The sequence below is a fragment of the Prionailurus bengalensis genome, chromosome B2 (assembly GCF_016509475.1).
Source record: "Prionailurus bengalensis isolate Pbe53 chromosome B2, Fcat_Pben_1.1_paternal_pri, whole genome shotgun sequence".
NCBI lineage: Eukaryota > Metazoa > Chordata > Mammalia > Carnivora > Felidae > Prionailurus > Prionailurus bengalensis.
This window is the reverse complement of record NC_057349.1, coordinates 122,936,415-122,949,766: the sequence shown is the minus strand read 5'-3', so window position 1 is coordinate 122,949,766 and position 13,352 is coordinate 122,936,415. Positions and strand designations below refer to the sequence as shown.

General features: G+C 41.8%; 1 protein-coding gene across 3 annotated transcripts in view; it reads right to left on the bottom strand.

Moving 5' to 3' along the window:
* The window catches only part of PDE7B (phosphodiesterase 7B), a 326,358-nt gene that overhangs the window by 14,187 nt on the left and 298,819 nt on the right, over window positions 1-13,352 (bottom strand). For all 3 annotated transcript variants that reach the window (XM_043593075.1, XM_043593076.1, XM_043593074.1), the window contains 2 exons: window positions 3,029-3,120; window positions 308-452 (listed from right to left, as the gene is read on the bottom strand). In XM_043593075.1, the coding sequence (XP_043449010.1) occupies window positions 308-452; window positions 3,029-3,120 (237 nt within the window). The remainder of the gene's footprint in view (window positions 1-307; window positions 453-3,028; window positions 3,121-13,352) is intronic.

Sequence of the window (13,352 nt, the reverse complement as noted above, 5' to 3'; positions counted from 1 at the left end):
AGCCACAAAATGTTGTAGATTCTTACTACATACAATTCCCCAGCAGGGCTACTTTGTGGGGCACCAGTTACCAGATAAGGAAAAGTGAGATATTATCAACTTACTGACATGAAACCCAGATTTTGCTTGCTTGGAAACCGCTTAAAAATTTCACATGTCTCGGAGCTTTCAATAAAGTAGGTCACCGTTCTAACTTCTACCCTGGGGGATACTCCATCTCACATGTGCTAAAATTATCGATCATGTCCCCAAGTGCTTTTACTCAGCAAGGATAAGGGCCTTTGTTGTTGTTGTTGTTGTTGTTTACCTGAAGCATAAAGTGCCTGTCGTGTACATCCTCCAGTCTTAAATCTTCATTGTGGAGGTGAGCTTTCAATCTGGTCAAAAATTCATTCTGCCTATTGATGTCTGTTGCCAAGATCAAGGAGCCCAGCTGCTGTTCAATATCCTGTCTGCATCCACAAGAGGGAAAGAGAAAACACACACACGAAGCAAATACTTTTGAGGTAGGTGATTGATTCTGTCACCATCAGGTGGTTTAGAATCTCATTTCTGCCTTTGTTTCTGTTTGTTACTCAGAGTCCAGTCCCTCCGAGCCCAAGGGCCAGTCTGTCCTCCACCACCACTTCTGTCTTTGGTCAGGAGCTATGCTAGTAACTGTAGAGAGTGATTGAAATCGCGAGTGAACAAAGTTGTGGTAGTTTACACGTTGCCACGGTAACTGTGCGTCTAAAAACTGAATGCATGCCTTAAGTAGGACACAAAAAGACTGACAGAATCACAGAAGTTTAGGTTGTGCTTTTAAAGAGCTGAAGCCAGCTCAACCATTCAGATTTGCATGGAGAGAGAAAGGGCATGATAATTAGTAATAATAAGGAAGACAATAATAATGGCTGATACTACATGGTATGGAAAGATCCATCAATTGAACAAAACAGACTGGAGAAAGTTACTGGAACTTCAGAAAGAATAATAGGTAGTTAAGACACTTAAAAACCAACGGGCAAGCAATATGTTAGTCGACAAATGGTATGTAAGGAAAATGAGACATTTTGGAAACATAAGCGAGTTAAAGCTTTACCTCACACATAGAAAGTAATCAATGGAAGACAAGATCCATAGCAATTTTAAAAATTAATCTTTAAAAATTAAGTATATTTAGGTTTGTATATAACACCTTCCGCATATAGCAGTTTATATTAAGTTGATGTCGCTTAAGTTTGAACCTGTTCTTTACTCCTCTGCCCCCCTCCTCCCCCCCCCCCCGCCAATGTTTTGGGCATATGGGTCATACTTTACATCCTTTTACTTTGTAGAGTGCATTGAGCACACAGAGTTTAATGAATAGGTAGAAAGTAAATGTCTGTAATCACCAGCCAGGTCGAGACCATGAACAAACAGGCAACTGCATGTAAGCACTGGCCACTGTACTTCCCACCACATCCCTTTTCAGACTCTTGCATCACAATTATTCTTCCTACAAAAGTGATTTATAACACTGCATCCCATAAAGACATAAAAATATGGTATTTTATTTGCAATCCATAGGGATGTGTAGGAGGATCTCAGGAAATGAGTATAACTGAGCAACCAGCAGGATTAGTGTTGGTATTACAGAAACAAGTCTGGTCCTGCGTTCTTCCTCCTTTTTTCCTTCAGTTTTGTTCTTCCTCGTCCGCCCTCTCTCCTTCTTTCCCTTCTCTTCTTTCTTTAGCTGCCCCTGCCACTTACCTCCTCCTCCTTTCTTCTCTTTCTTACTTGATTTCTTACTCAAGTTTTCAGTTCTTATTTTATTTTATTTTTGAGAGACAGAGAGAGGAAGAGTGAGACAGAGAGAGTGAGCACAAGCAAGGGAGGGGCAGAGGGAAGGAGAGACAGAACCCCAAGTCTGATGCAGGGCTCCAACTCAGGGACTGTGAGAGCATCGCCTGAGCTGAGATAAAGAGTTGGATGCTCAACTGACTGCGCCTCCCAGGCACCCCAAGGTTTTAGTTCTTTTGCATTTAATTCTTTTGATCTTTGCAAGGACTATAGCAAAAAACACGGGATTCTATTCCGTGCATGAAGATTGGTTTTATTTCATACCAGGAGGTAAAAAGCTATCAGAACTGAAGTTCTTCCTGCAAATTCCACATTCCTCTGGGTGCTAGGGAACAGCACCAGATAGTATCACAGGGCCGGGAATAAGCACGAGCCAGAGCATACTGCCTGTTCTATATAGACGCAACTTGGCACTTGACTTTAACTTATGCACCCTTCGCAATTCTTCAGAAAGAAGGGTGCAGGGATCTATCTACTCTTTTGACTCTCTTGGGCCCTGTGCATTTAATTTAACAGATCAGAATTAGTGGTGACCTTGGAAGATGTTACAGCAGCTAATTAGGGACCATGTGGAAAATGAGGCAATGGCTTTGGATTTAGTAGGGCTTGGCCTAAATACCTGGGCTAACAAACAGTGGACCAGGAAACTAGTATTTCCCCTTCTGTTTAAAATGCAACAGACATAGGTAAATTAATGGCCAAAACAATGGCTGCGGCCAATTCAGTTACTTAACAAAAGACATTTCAGGACAGAATTTCTGACTTCTATTTTTGCTAAGATTGGCAATTACAAAACAAACTTGATTGAACTAGTGTTAAATCTAGCTTGAGATCTCCTGTGTTCCTGCTTGATAAATATTTATTATTTGGATCTTTATAGGAGGACAATTTTGCTAACATAACAGACAGGGATTTGACAAAGTGGAGCACTGATGCTGAAGAGTGTGAAAGCTGAGAGCTGTTTATTATCCTTTTTCCTGATGTCAGGTCATAGACTATCCAAGGCCCGTTCAAAGCTCAGGGAGAGATGTGGATTCTGGGCTGCTGTAACTGACACTGAGTCTCCTCTGATCGACAACCAAGCGCAGGCAGGAAGCACAGCCGGCTGGCTCCCTGCCATCAGCCCTGGGGTCTCAAGCATGCCCTAGAGAAAGCAGCTTATCTCCAACGTGTGGACATCAGTATGTTTCATCTCTACGCCACTTACGTCATTTCCTTTGGCAAGTGAGCAAGAAGCCTTGATTCTCGAAGCATGCCTATTGTAGATCGCCAGTGGTGATTCTCCAGCACAGACATATTCTAGAAAGAAAGAAAATTAAAGCTATAAATGAGAGAGAAGTCAGATTCTGATCTTTCACACTGAACAGTTTCACCGAGTGTTTTCATTTCAGCCAGTTGATACTTGCTGACAGAGAGGCAGACGAGAAAAGAAACATGAAAGAAAACCACCACAAGGCCTATCATGATGGTGGGATAGTGGCAGGGCTGACCCTTGTGACTCCGTTGGAGGACTGAATGAGAGTCTATTTCTGGTGTCATTCTCTCTTGCCAATGCCCCGATTTTGGGTAGCTCAGTCAGGCAGCACTCAATGTAGACGAAAAAAAGCGAAGCAGGTAAAAATAGGTACTAATGGATTCCATGTGGCTATATATATACCAATCCAAGATTATACTATACTACTCAGCTAAACAGAGGCAGGTCCCACAACCTCTACTTTGATCTACCGCACTGACCATCGTTTCTTTCTTTTTAAAAAATTATTTATTTTGAGAGAGAGAGGGGAGGAGGGGCAGAGAGAGAGAGAGAATCCAAGGCAAGCTCCATGCTGTCAGCCCAGAGCCTGATGTGGGGCTTGAACTCACGAAGCATGAGATTGTGACCTGAGCTGAAATCAAGAGTCAGACACGTAACCGACTGAGCCACCCAGGTGCCCCCTGACCATTGTTTCTTAATACTGATAAGAACCTGCTGAACCACCTCGGAAGCTGGTGACATACTCAGATTTCTGAGGCCCGGTCAATTCAGTTTTGATTTGGTAGGTTTGTGGTAAGTAATTTGTATGTTAACTCAAGTTTGAAAACCACTGCCATGGAAGCAGTACTATCAATAATCTTCGTGACCAGTATATTGGCATGTAGCCCATTAGGTCTGAGTTTGAATCCACAATTACTTCCTTCTTCAATTATCTTGATATTTCTTCCCTTGTGGGAACCTCTACTATGTTCCATCTCTCTTCTGACTTTATTGTTATCTTACATATGCTGCTGTGTACACATTAGCTAGCTGGTTAAATGATGACTATTTCTTACAATCCATTGTGCTTTATTCTAATAGAATAGAGCCCCTCTAGTCCCTAGGAAATATTTTTGCTCTATTTTCTTATTTATTTATTCATTCTCCATTTTTTTCATATGGGGTTATAAACTTACACAAAACACAGGAAGATCAATTCATTAAAAATGATTTTGCCTATCTGAGGTACTCAGAGTCAAATTCATAAAGACAGAAGATAGCCAGGAGCTGGGGTAATAGGGAGTTATTATGTAATGGGTACAGAGTTTCAGTTTTGCAAGATGAAAAGAATTCTAGAGATGAGGGTGGCAATGCACTTAATGCCATTGAACTGTATACTTAGAAATGGTGGGCCGTTTGGGTGGCTCGGTTGATGAAGCACCTGACTCTTGATTTTGGCTCAGGTCACGATCTCATGGTTCGTGGGATCAAGCCCTGCATGGGCTCCTCGTGGACAGCACAGAGCCTTCTTGGGGTTCTTTTCCCCTCTCTCTCTGTCCCTCCCTACCTCTCACTCTCTAAATAAATACATAAATAAATAAATAAATAAATAAATATTAAAAAATGGTGAAGATGGTGAACTTTGTATTATGTTAATTTTGCCACAATCAAAAAAAAAAAAAGTGAGAGGAAGCAAGGAGACTAAACAGAGCCAGGAGACAGATGGGGAAACATTCCATTATCATGCCCACCCCCCACTATACCTGAGTCACCCACACAATGTTCAACTTCTTCAGCAAATGAGAACAGAGAACCATCATGAGTGATAAAGTCTAGGGTCCATTAGGAAAAAGCAAGTTCAAGAAAACGTCAACTGTTCTTGGTTCTAATGCCAGACAATGATTTCTCTCCAGGACTTTGTAGAATGAGCTTCATGAGGCAGAGTCTTGTATCATCAGGTCCTCTGTATAGGCTGTTCTATTACTCTTTGTTTCTCTCCTTGCCACGAAGTTACTATTTATTCACCACTTGACTATGTTTGAAGCAGTGATGAGATTTTGTCCCTTTTATCAACTGGTCTATTATCTCCTTTTGGGCACGAGCCACATACAACACAAGAGAATGTTTATTATAAATCACGTGCCAGACTAATTTGTTTTGACTGTAAAGATTTATGAGAGCAAAGAGTGATAGGTTAGTGTGATGTCATCGATGTTCTATACTGCTGTGACATTTAGTTCAGTCACTCATCAGCACTCACTTGCAAGACTAATTCTTGTAGATGTGGCCATGAGTGCCCTCATGTGAGTTTTTCAAGGGGCCAGAAAACTGTAACAAGACCTGATGATAAATAACACCTTATCCCTGTTGAGTGGAAAAAAGAGTGTCTGGAGGATTGCCTTAAGTATTGTTATTCATGCCTGCCTGATTTTTACATCTTCATTAATAATTTTCCTGAAGACAGGATAAAAGGATACTTGAGAAATTGGCTTGTGAGACCATATTTAGAGATGAGCACCTGGGAAGTGGAAGGGAACTGAGTGAGCCTGGAGGCTGGCACAGAATAAAAGACAATAGAATACATGATTACAGTCACAACTTTTCGTGGAACAGTCGTTATAAATAAAAGTATATTTTGGCCAGAACTGTGTTAGAAGTAGGAGTACTTCAGTGGATTCCAGACAATAAGGAAAAGGGGGGGGGGGACTAACATTTATGAAGCACCTACTGTGTACCTGCTAGTACAGCATGTACTGGTTTACATGATCTCATTCAATCCTTACATAACTTTCTACTGTTTTTATCATTAACTCACAGATACTAAAATCTCAGGTTTCTCTGAAGGGCTGCACAGCTAGCGAGTGGTTGAAGAAGGCCTTAAACCCAGGCCTGCCGGATCTCAAGGCTGAAGCTTTGCACACACCCCTTGCCGCCTCCCAAGAATTTCCTCTGTGTGGCCATATCCAAGCATTCAGAAACCTGACATTTATAAACTGATGAAGGCCTACAGTTATGCTTAATTTTCCACAAGTTACCTATAGTTGCTGCTTTAAGGTTTATGGTTGATGATTTTATTTTGATATCAGTTTCTAGCCCCACATTGGAATCTTCATGTTTACCTTTAAATTTAGTTTCACTGCGAAAACTCTTGTAGTGGGAACGTTATGAGTTGAGTAGATTGAAGCTGTGTTGGGGGAGAACTCATCTGGCAGCCACTTTTAGCCCTCACGTGTGATGAGACCTGTTGGTCTCATGTTCTTGCAACACGGAGTCACTAATGCCCATCCCTTCCTTTCATTGAAGTGACCCTTTTTCAGTGCTTTATTATCCTTCTTAATTCTAACCTACTTCAATCCGTCCTCCCTACAGCTTCCAGAATGTGACTTGTTCACTGGACAGGCTTTTTTTTTTTTTTTTACCATCTCCTTAATCATTGGTTGAAATATAAACTAATATTTTTTGACTACCTATTAATATGCCAGGTGCTATGGTGGGTACTGACAATGGAAAGATTAATAAGACAAAATTGCCGCCCTCAGGGACCTCACTTAATTTCAGTATGATCATGCCACCTGCTTTCTCCCATGCCCTGCTCTAAATCCTACATGATTCTTTATCAGATAAATTGAGGCTAACTCCTTAGCTCAGCATTCAATGCTATCAGAAAATTGTCCCAGCTGCCATCCTGTTCCTACATGTTTGAGATAATTGAATATCATCACCTCTCCTTTCCTCTAAAGCTCTTACAGTCCAGACAAATGGTGCTGTATTAGTAAGACGATAATGTATTATTGATGTAATTATTAAATTATTAATATAGGAGTCTCCTTTCAGCACCTTTTTGTTAAGTTCATGTCTTCCAAGGTGACTTATGATCCTCTAACCCTTCTTTCTCTGTATTGACTTATCAAACTATCACCTGTCTCTCAAAGTCCACTTGAAATACTCCATCCACAAAGCCATTTAGAATGAGTCCAGTCAGAGGCAGACTTGCTTTTTCCCTGAGTCATGTAGCTCTTTCTTTTGGCATTCCTCAAGTCCCGAGTCCTGCTAGACTCAGTGCCATAGATGTATGTCAGAGTTACTCATGCACTTACCAGATTATAAGCTACATGTGAGTAGAAAGTCTGTCTTGTTCCTTTTGTATCCAGTCCACTCTAAGCCTTGCACAGAGAAAGTGCTTTCTATTAATTTACAAAATACATTCTTGGACAAATTACTTGATTTCATTCAATAAATACATTGAGCACTTACTGTGTTCTAGGCACTGAGTACATCAACAAACAAAACAGACAGAGAAATAGTGGTGGCAGGGATGGGGAGAGGCAGATAATAAACAACAATTTACTATTAGAAGATAGTAAATGCATGGAAAGGAGAAAAGATGAGCAGGCTAGTAGAAATTTGAGAGCCGTTGAGGGTGGGGCTGGTAAGGTAGTTGGGTAAGAGGTAAGATTTGAACAAAGGCTTGAAGGTAAGAGAGAGTGTGAGAGAGAAAGTATTAGGATAAGAAGTCGGACAATGAGAGACCAGATCACGCATGGCCTTCTGGCCGTTGTAAGGATTTTGGTTTTTACTCTGAGAGAGATAAGAGGCCACTGCAAGGGGAAGGAAATTATGTAAAATTTAAATAAGATTACTTAGGAAAGGGGAACCCTCTTGCACTGTTGGTGGGAATGCAAATTGGTGCAGCCACTCTGGAAAACAGTGTGGAGGTTCCTCAAAAAATCAAAAATAGACCTACCCTATGACCCAGCAATAGCACTGCTAGGAATTTACCCAAGGGATACAGGAGTACTGATGCATAGGGGCACTTGTACCCCAATGTTCATAGCAGCACTTTCAACAATAGCCAAATTATGGAAAGAGCCTAAATGTCCATCAACTGATGAATGGCTAAAGAAATTGTGGTTTATATACACAATAGAGTACTACGTGGCAATGAGAAAGAATGAAATATGGCCCTTTGTAGCAATGTGGATGGAACTGGAGAGTGTGATGCTAAGTGAAATAGGCCATACAGAGAAGGACAGGTACCATATGTTTCCACTCTTAGGTGGATTCTGAGAAACTTAACAGAAACCCATGGGAGAGGGGAAGAAAACAAAAAAAAGAGGTTAGAGTGGGAGAGAGCCAAAGCATAAGAGACTCTTAAAAACTGAGAACAAACTGAGGGTTGATGGGGGGGTGGGAGGGAGGGGAGGGTGGGTGATGGGTATAGAGGAGGGCACCTTTTGGGATGAGCACTGGGTGTTGTATGGAAACCAATTTGACAATAAATTTCATATATTGAAAAAAAAATAAGATCACTTAGGCTACTATGTTGCAAATGGACTTTGGTGGAAATAAGTGTACAAGCAGGTGTAGCAGGCTATTTGGGGGGTAAAAGCAGTCACCCCGGCAAGAGACAGTGAAGACTTGTCTTGGTGGTGGTTAATCTGGCTCTGTAGGGATGGCTGCAGTGTTTTGGGCCTGAACAACTGGAAGGATGGCATTCCCATCACCTGTGGTGGGCAGGCTGTGGGTGGAGAGGGTTTACAGGAGTTCAGTGTTGGCCAGGTCAAGTTCGAGATACCTGTTGGACACGTGGGCATTACAGTGGAAATATCTAACAGCCCAAGCAGTGACCAAAACAAGAAAAGGGAAGTAAAATACTCGCATGAGTGTTGCAGTGATTCATGGACTGGAGACGGAATGTCACATAAAGGGAAAGACCATGCCGATTCATCATTCTGATAGTCTCAGCTTTAAAATCAAGCATCAGGTATAGTGGAGACTACTCAGTGTTCACCCCCTCAATCTGTTTTCTTTTTCTCCTTACTCACAGAGCCTCAGTTTTTACCTGGTCTCATGGCTGTCTCAAAGATAACATTTTCCAGCCTCCTTTATAATTAGGTGGCATCAGTTGCCTACATTCTGACTCATTAAATGTAAGCAGAAATGTGTGGGATTTCTGGGAAACTTGTTTAAAGGGAACTGACTTCTCTGGCAAAGGCCATCCACGAGGCTGTAGTTCCTACAGAACTAAAAGGATCCTTGGTCCCCTCATCCTTAATTTTGTGAAGCCCCTGTGCCTGCTCTGACCTGCCAACCTCCAGGCTTCTTTTATGGAGGATAGAGATAAACTTCTGTCCTTGTTTACATCACTAATGTATCAAGTAATTTAAAGTTAATTTACTACCTTCCATACTACGCCGGAAGAGTTAATGAAAAGCCTTCTCAATGTTTTGACCTATAAGAATGCTTGGTTTTTGTATAAGGGTGATAGCAAAGAATTTTATGAGTCCAAAAAGAGTGTCACCTAACAAAGTCGAAAACGTGTGTGTGTGTGCACCCACCCGCCCATACCTGCTCCCCACCTTCCACGCACACTTCTTCTAAGACGAACCACTGCTATCTGCTGGGAAAGACTTTCTTAGTTCTCGAAACAGAACTGACAGCTCCCTCTTGCACGCCCCCCCCCCCAAGCTTATCTCCTGGTGTTCAAGACACTTCATAGCAACTTTGTTCACTGGCTGGCTCCCACATATCAGTGATCTTCCCAGGTGTTTGTTTATTTACTCCTGAAAATAACTTTGAAAAACTATGCTCTTCGTGTAGCTTTTAAAATCGGTATCTAGGGGCGCCTGGGTGGCTCAGTCGGTTGAGCGGCCGACTTCGCTCAGGTCATGATCGCGCGATCCGTGAGTTCGAGCCCCACGTCAGGCTCTGTGCTGACAGCTCAGAGCCTGGAGCCTGTTTCAGATTCTGTGTCTCCCTCTCTCTGACCCTCCCCCATTCATGCTCTGTCTCTCTCTGTCTCAAAAATAAACGTTAAAAAAAAAAAAGTTAAAAAAAAAAAAAATCGGTATCTAAAATCATGGATTCCAGGGTGCCTGGGTGGCTCAGTTGGTTAAGTGTCCGACTTCAGCTCAGGTCATGATCTCGCAATTTGTGAGTTTGAGCCCCACATTGGGCTCTATGCTGACCGCTCAGAGCCTGGAGCCTGCTTCAGATTCTGTGTCTCCCTCTCTCTCTCTGCCTTTCCCCTGCTATCTCTCTCTCTCTCAAAAAGGAATAAACATTAAAAAAATTTTTAAATCATAGATTTCAATGGTAACACAAGATATAATGCTCTGCATATTTGCAACTACTGGTGTTTTATTTTATTTTATTATTATTTAAAAAATTTTTTTAATGTTTATTTATTTTTGAGACAGAGACAGAATGCGAGTGGGTTAGGGGCAGAGAGAGACGGAGACAAAGAATCTGAAGCAGGTTCCAGGCTCCAAGCTGTTAGCAGAGCCCGACGTGGGGCTTGAACTCACGAGCTGTGAGGTCATGACCTGAGCTGAAGTCGGACGTTCAACCGACTGAGCCACCCAGGTGCCCCTACTACTGGTGTTTTCATATAAAATCATCGTATCACTCTTTTCTGTATTGAATGTATCTAAGGAAATCTAAATACCAAAGGTATTTAATCCTCATTTATCACCTGTTGAAAAAAACCACATATGAATAATTTATTCTTTGAGTTAGAATTTTAAATGGATTCTTTTCCTTCTAGAACTTATATTTCCATTCTATTTCCCCATAGAATTTTATTTTAATGAAATATATTTTTGTGTGTGAAATTCTTTTATTGTCACCTGATCATATTTCTCTGCAACAGAAATAAGTACACACATGGAAATTTTAATTTAAAAAGTATTTCTAACATCAGGCTCTCAGCAGGAAATGTTTTTCCAGCTTTGAGTTTACAATGCAACTGTTATTATTGATCAAAATGCATGTATGTTGCAAATCTGGAAAAAAAAAATTGTGGCTAGGAACAAAACTTTTCTGGCAATACATCTATTTATGAGATGGTTGGGAGAGTGATAATCGCTCAACTGCAGGAGACTTCCTTTAATATTTTTAGTTGCTCCTTTGTTGGGACAAGATACAATATGGGTGCAATCAGGCAATATGCAATATGTGGGGTGGGTGAATGATGGGCTCTTCTTTTGTAAAGTGAGAGGAGCAGAAATACAGAAGTGGCTTGACTGGTCTGCAAGCACAGTCCAGGCAGGTCAGTGTAAGGACCTTAAGATGCATTCTGTTACCCCTCTTCCTGCCTGTGTGCCCCCATGGAAAGGCATTGTGTATTCCCCTGGGCACACAGGCCTAGTCTGAAAACTGCTGCCATACATGATTGCCATTGAGAACAGGGAGCATATCTTATTTATCTCCGTGCCCTGCTATGTGGCACAGTGCCACTTAAACAAGTCAATCTTTGTTGAGTGGATATAGTAATTAATTTCTGAAACCTTAAAGTTCGGTAGCTACAAAAGCTTAAATAACTGTTACAAGAAAAGAGTCCTGTTAATTTTTTTTTAGTCAGTATCTGAAAGAAGCCAGACTTGGGGTCTTCTGATGGGAAATCCTTATATTGAGGTGAAAGTCAAAGAGATTTTTAGAATTATTACAGCAATGGGCTCTTTCCCACTACTCATTCGTAGATATCCAGGATCAGACATACTCCAGAAATAACATATATCAGATGGCATTTGTCAATTCCAAGGTAAACAAATCAGAAAATCATCATAAATAATTTTTCATTCAATCCTTTTCATTCTTCACGTGATAAGAACTTAATGATCAACAGGAAGTGAAGTGTGGAAGTGTGTGTCTTGATTTTGTGGTCTCCCTGTCTGAGTGTTATTGACTCTGCTTGTCAGATTTCCACTCTGGGTCTCTGCATGTACTTGCTGTTGCCAATATTTCTGATCTCTCAGTGTTACTCAGGTTCTGTCTTTGTTCCTGCATGGATCCAATCTGTCCATCCATCCATCCATCCATCCTTCTGCTTACTCATCCAGCAAACCTCCTACCACCCAACAAATATTCACTGAACACCAGGACTGTGCCAGATGCTGAGAATACAGTAGGGAATGAGGTAGGTTTCCAGAAGCTTTCAGACAATTTGGGGGGGTTGGGGGTGGGGAATGTGGACTTCTGACCAGGCAATGGCAATTTAGGGACATGAACGCTGTGATAAAGTAAGTGATGAAGGACTTTGAACTCTTACAGGAAAAGCATGGGAAATGGGCTTTTATTTATTTACTTTTTTGAGGGAGAGTGAGAGAGCATGAGCAAGGGAGGGGCAGAAGGAGAAAGAGAGAGAGAGACCCTCTTAAGCAAATGCAGAGCCCAATGCAGGGCTCGATCCTATGACCATGAAGTCAAGAGTAGGATGCTTAACTGGCTGAGACACCCAGGCACCCCAAAAATTGGCTTTTAAAGAAAAAGAAAGCTTTTGGGAAAAAGATATGTCCAAATTGAGCTCAAACGGATGAGCGAGAGAGGAATCAGAAAGTACAGTCAGTGGAGAGGAATACATTTCATTAAAATCAGCACAAGGAAGAGCATGTGTGTGAAAACCTGTAAGCAAGAGGGATACTTCCTTCCCTGTTTTATTTTTTTATCACTAAGAATGATCACTTTTAACCTATTACAAATTTTACTCAGTTATTGTGTTTCCCCTAGTAGAAAGCAGGGGTTTTTGTTTTGTTCATCTTCTATATTCCCAGCACCTGGTGTGTATTAAGCACTCAATGAATATTTGTTGAATGAATACAAGAGTGAGTGATATGTTTGGGAATCTAAAAGTAGTTCGGACTGGATGATGCACAGAGGCCTAGTTGAGTAATAGCAGGAAAAGAAGCTGGAAAGCGTAACAGGGCCAGATCACAACAGGGTTTGCAAATCGTGTTAGGATCCTTGGACTCAATCCTGAGGGAAATGGGGTTTTAAGCAGTCACCCATGGGGTCAGACTTGAGTTTCAGGAGACTCATCCTGGCTGCACAGCAGAAGGAGTTGGAGCCAGGCCAGGCTGTGTGTGGACAAGGAGATAATGTTGGTGCAATGCACTCAGGGGAGAGGCTGCAGTGAGCAGGTGCGGACATCCTGGTGCTTCACAGGAAGCGGCCAGTTATCTGTGTCCTCGCTAACAGGAGGATGGCTCAGTGACCATAGGCTCACCTGGCCTTCACAGTGGCTCAAAGACTAGGAGTAGCAAAGGGCAGATTGAAAAAAGAAGAAAATAATCTGAAATGCTGGTGAAGATCTGAACACGGGATGAAATGACGCAACTTGAGTATCTGCTGAAATCCCCGCCCTGTTTGGAGGCCTGCACCAGGGACCACATCGGCTCAGCAGTGTGTCGCACCATCTTCATGACAGTGTGCTCTCGTGTCCCTAACTCTTCATATTTGTAATTTCAAAGACGATCGTCAGCTTAGAGTTGAAAGAGTATATAGCTACCTTTGTAGGTAA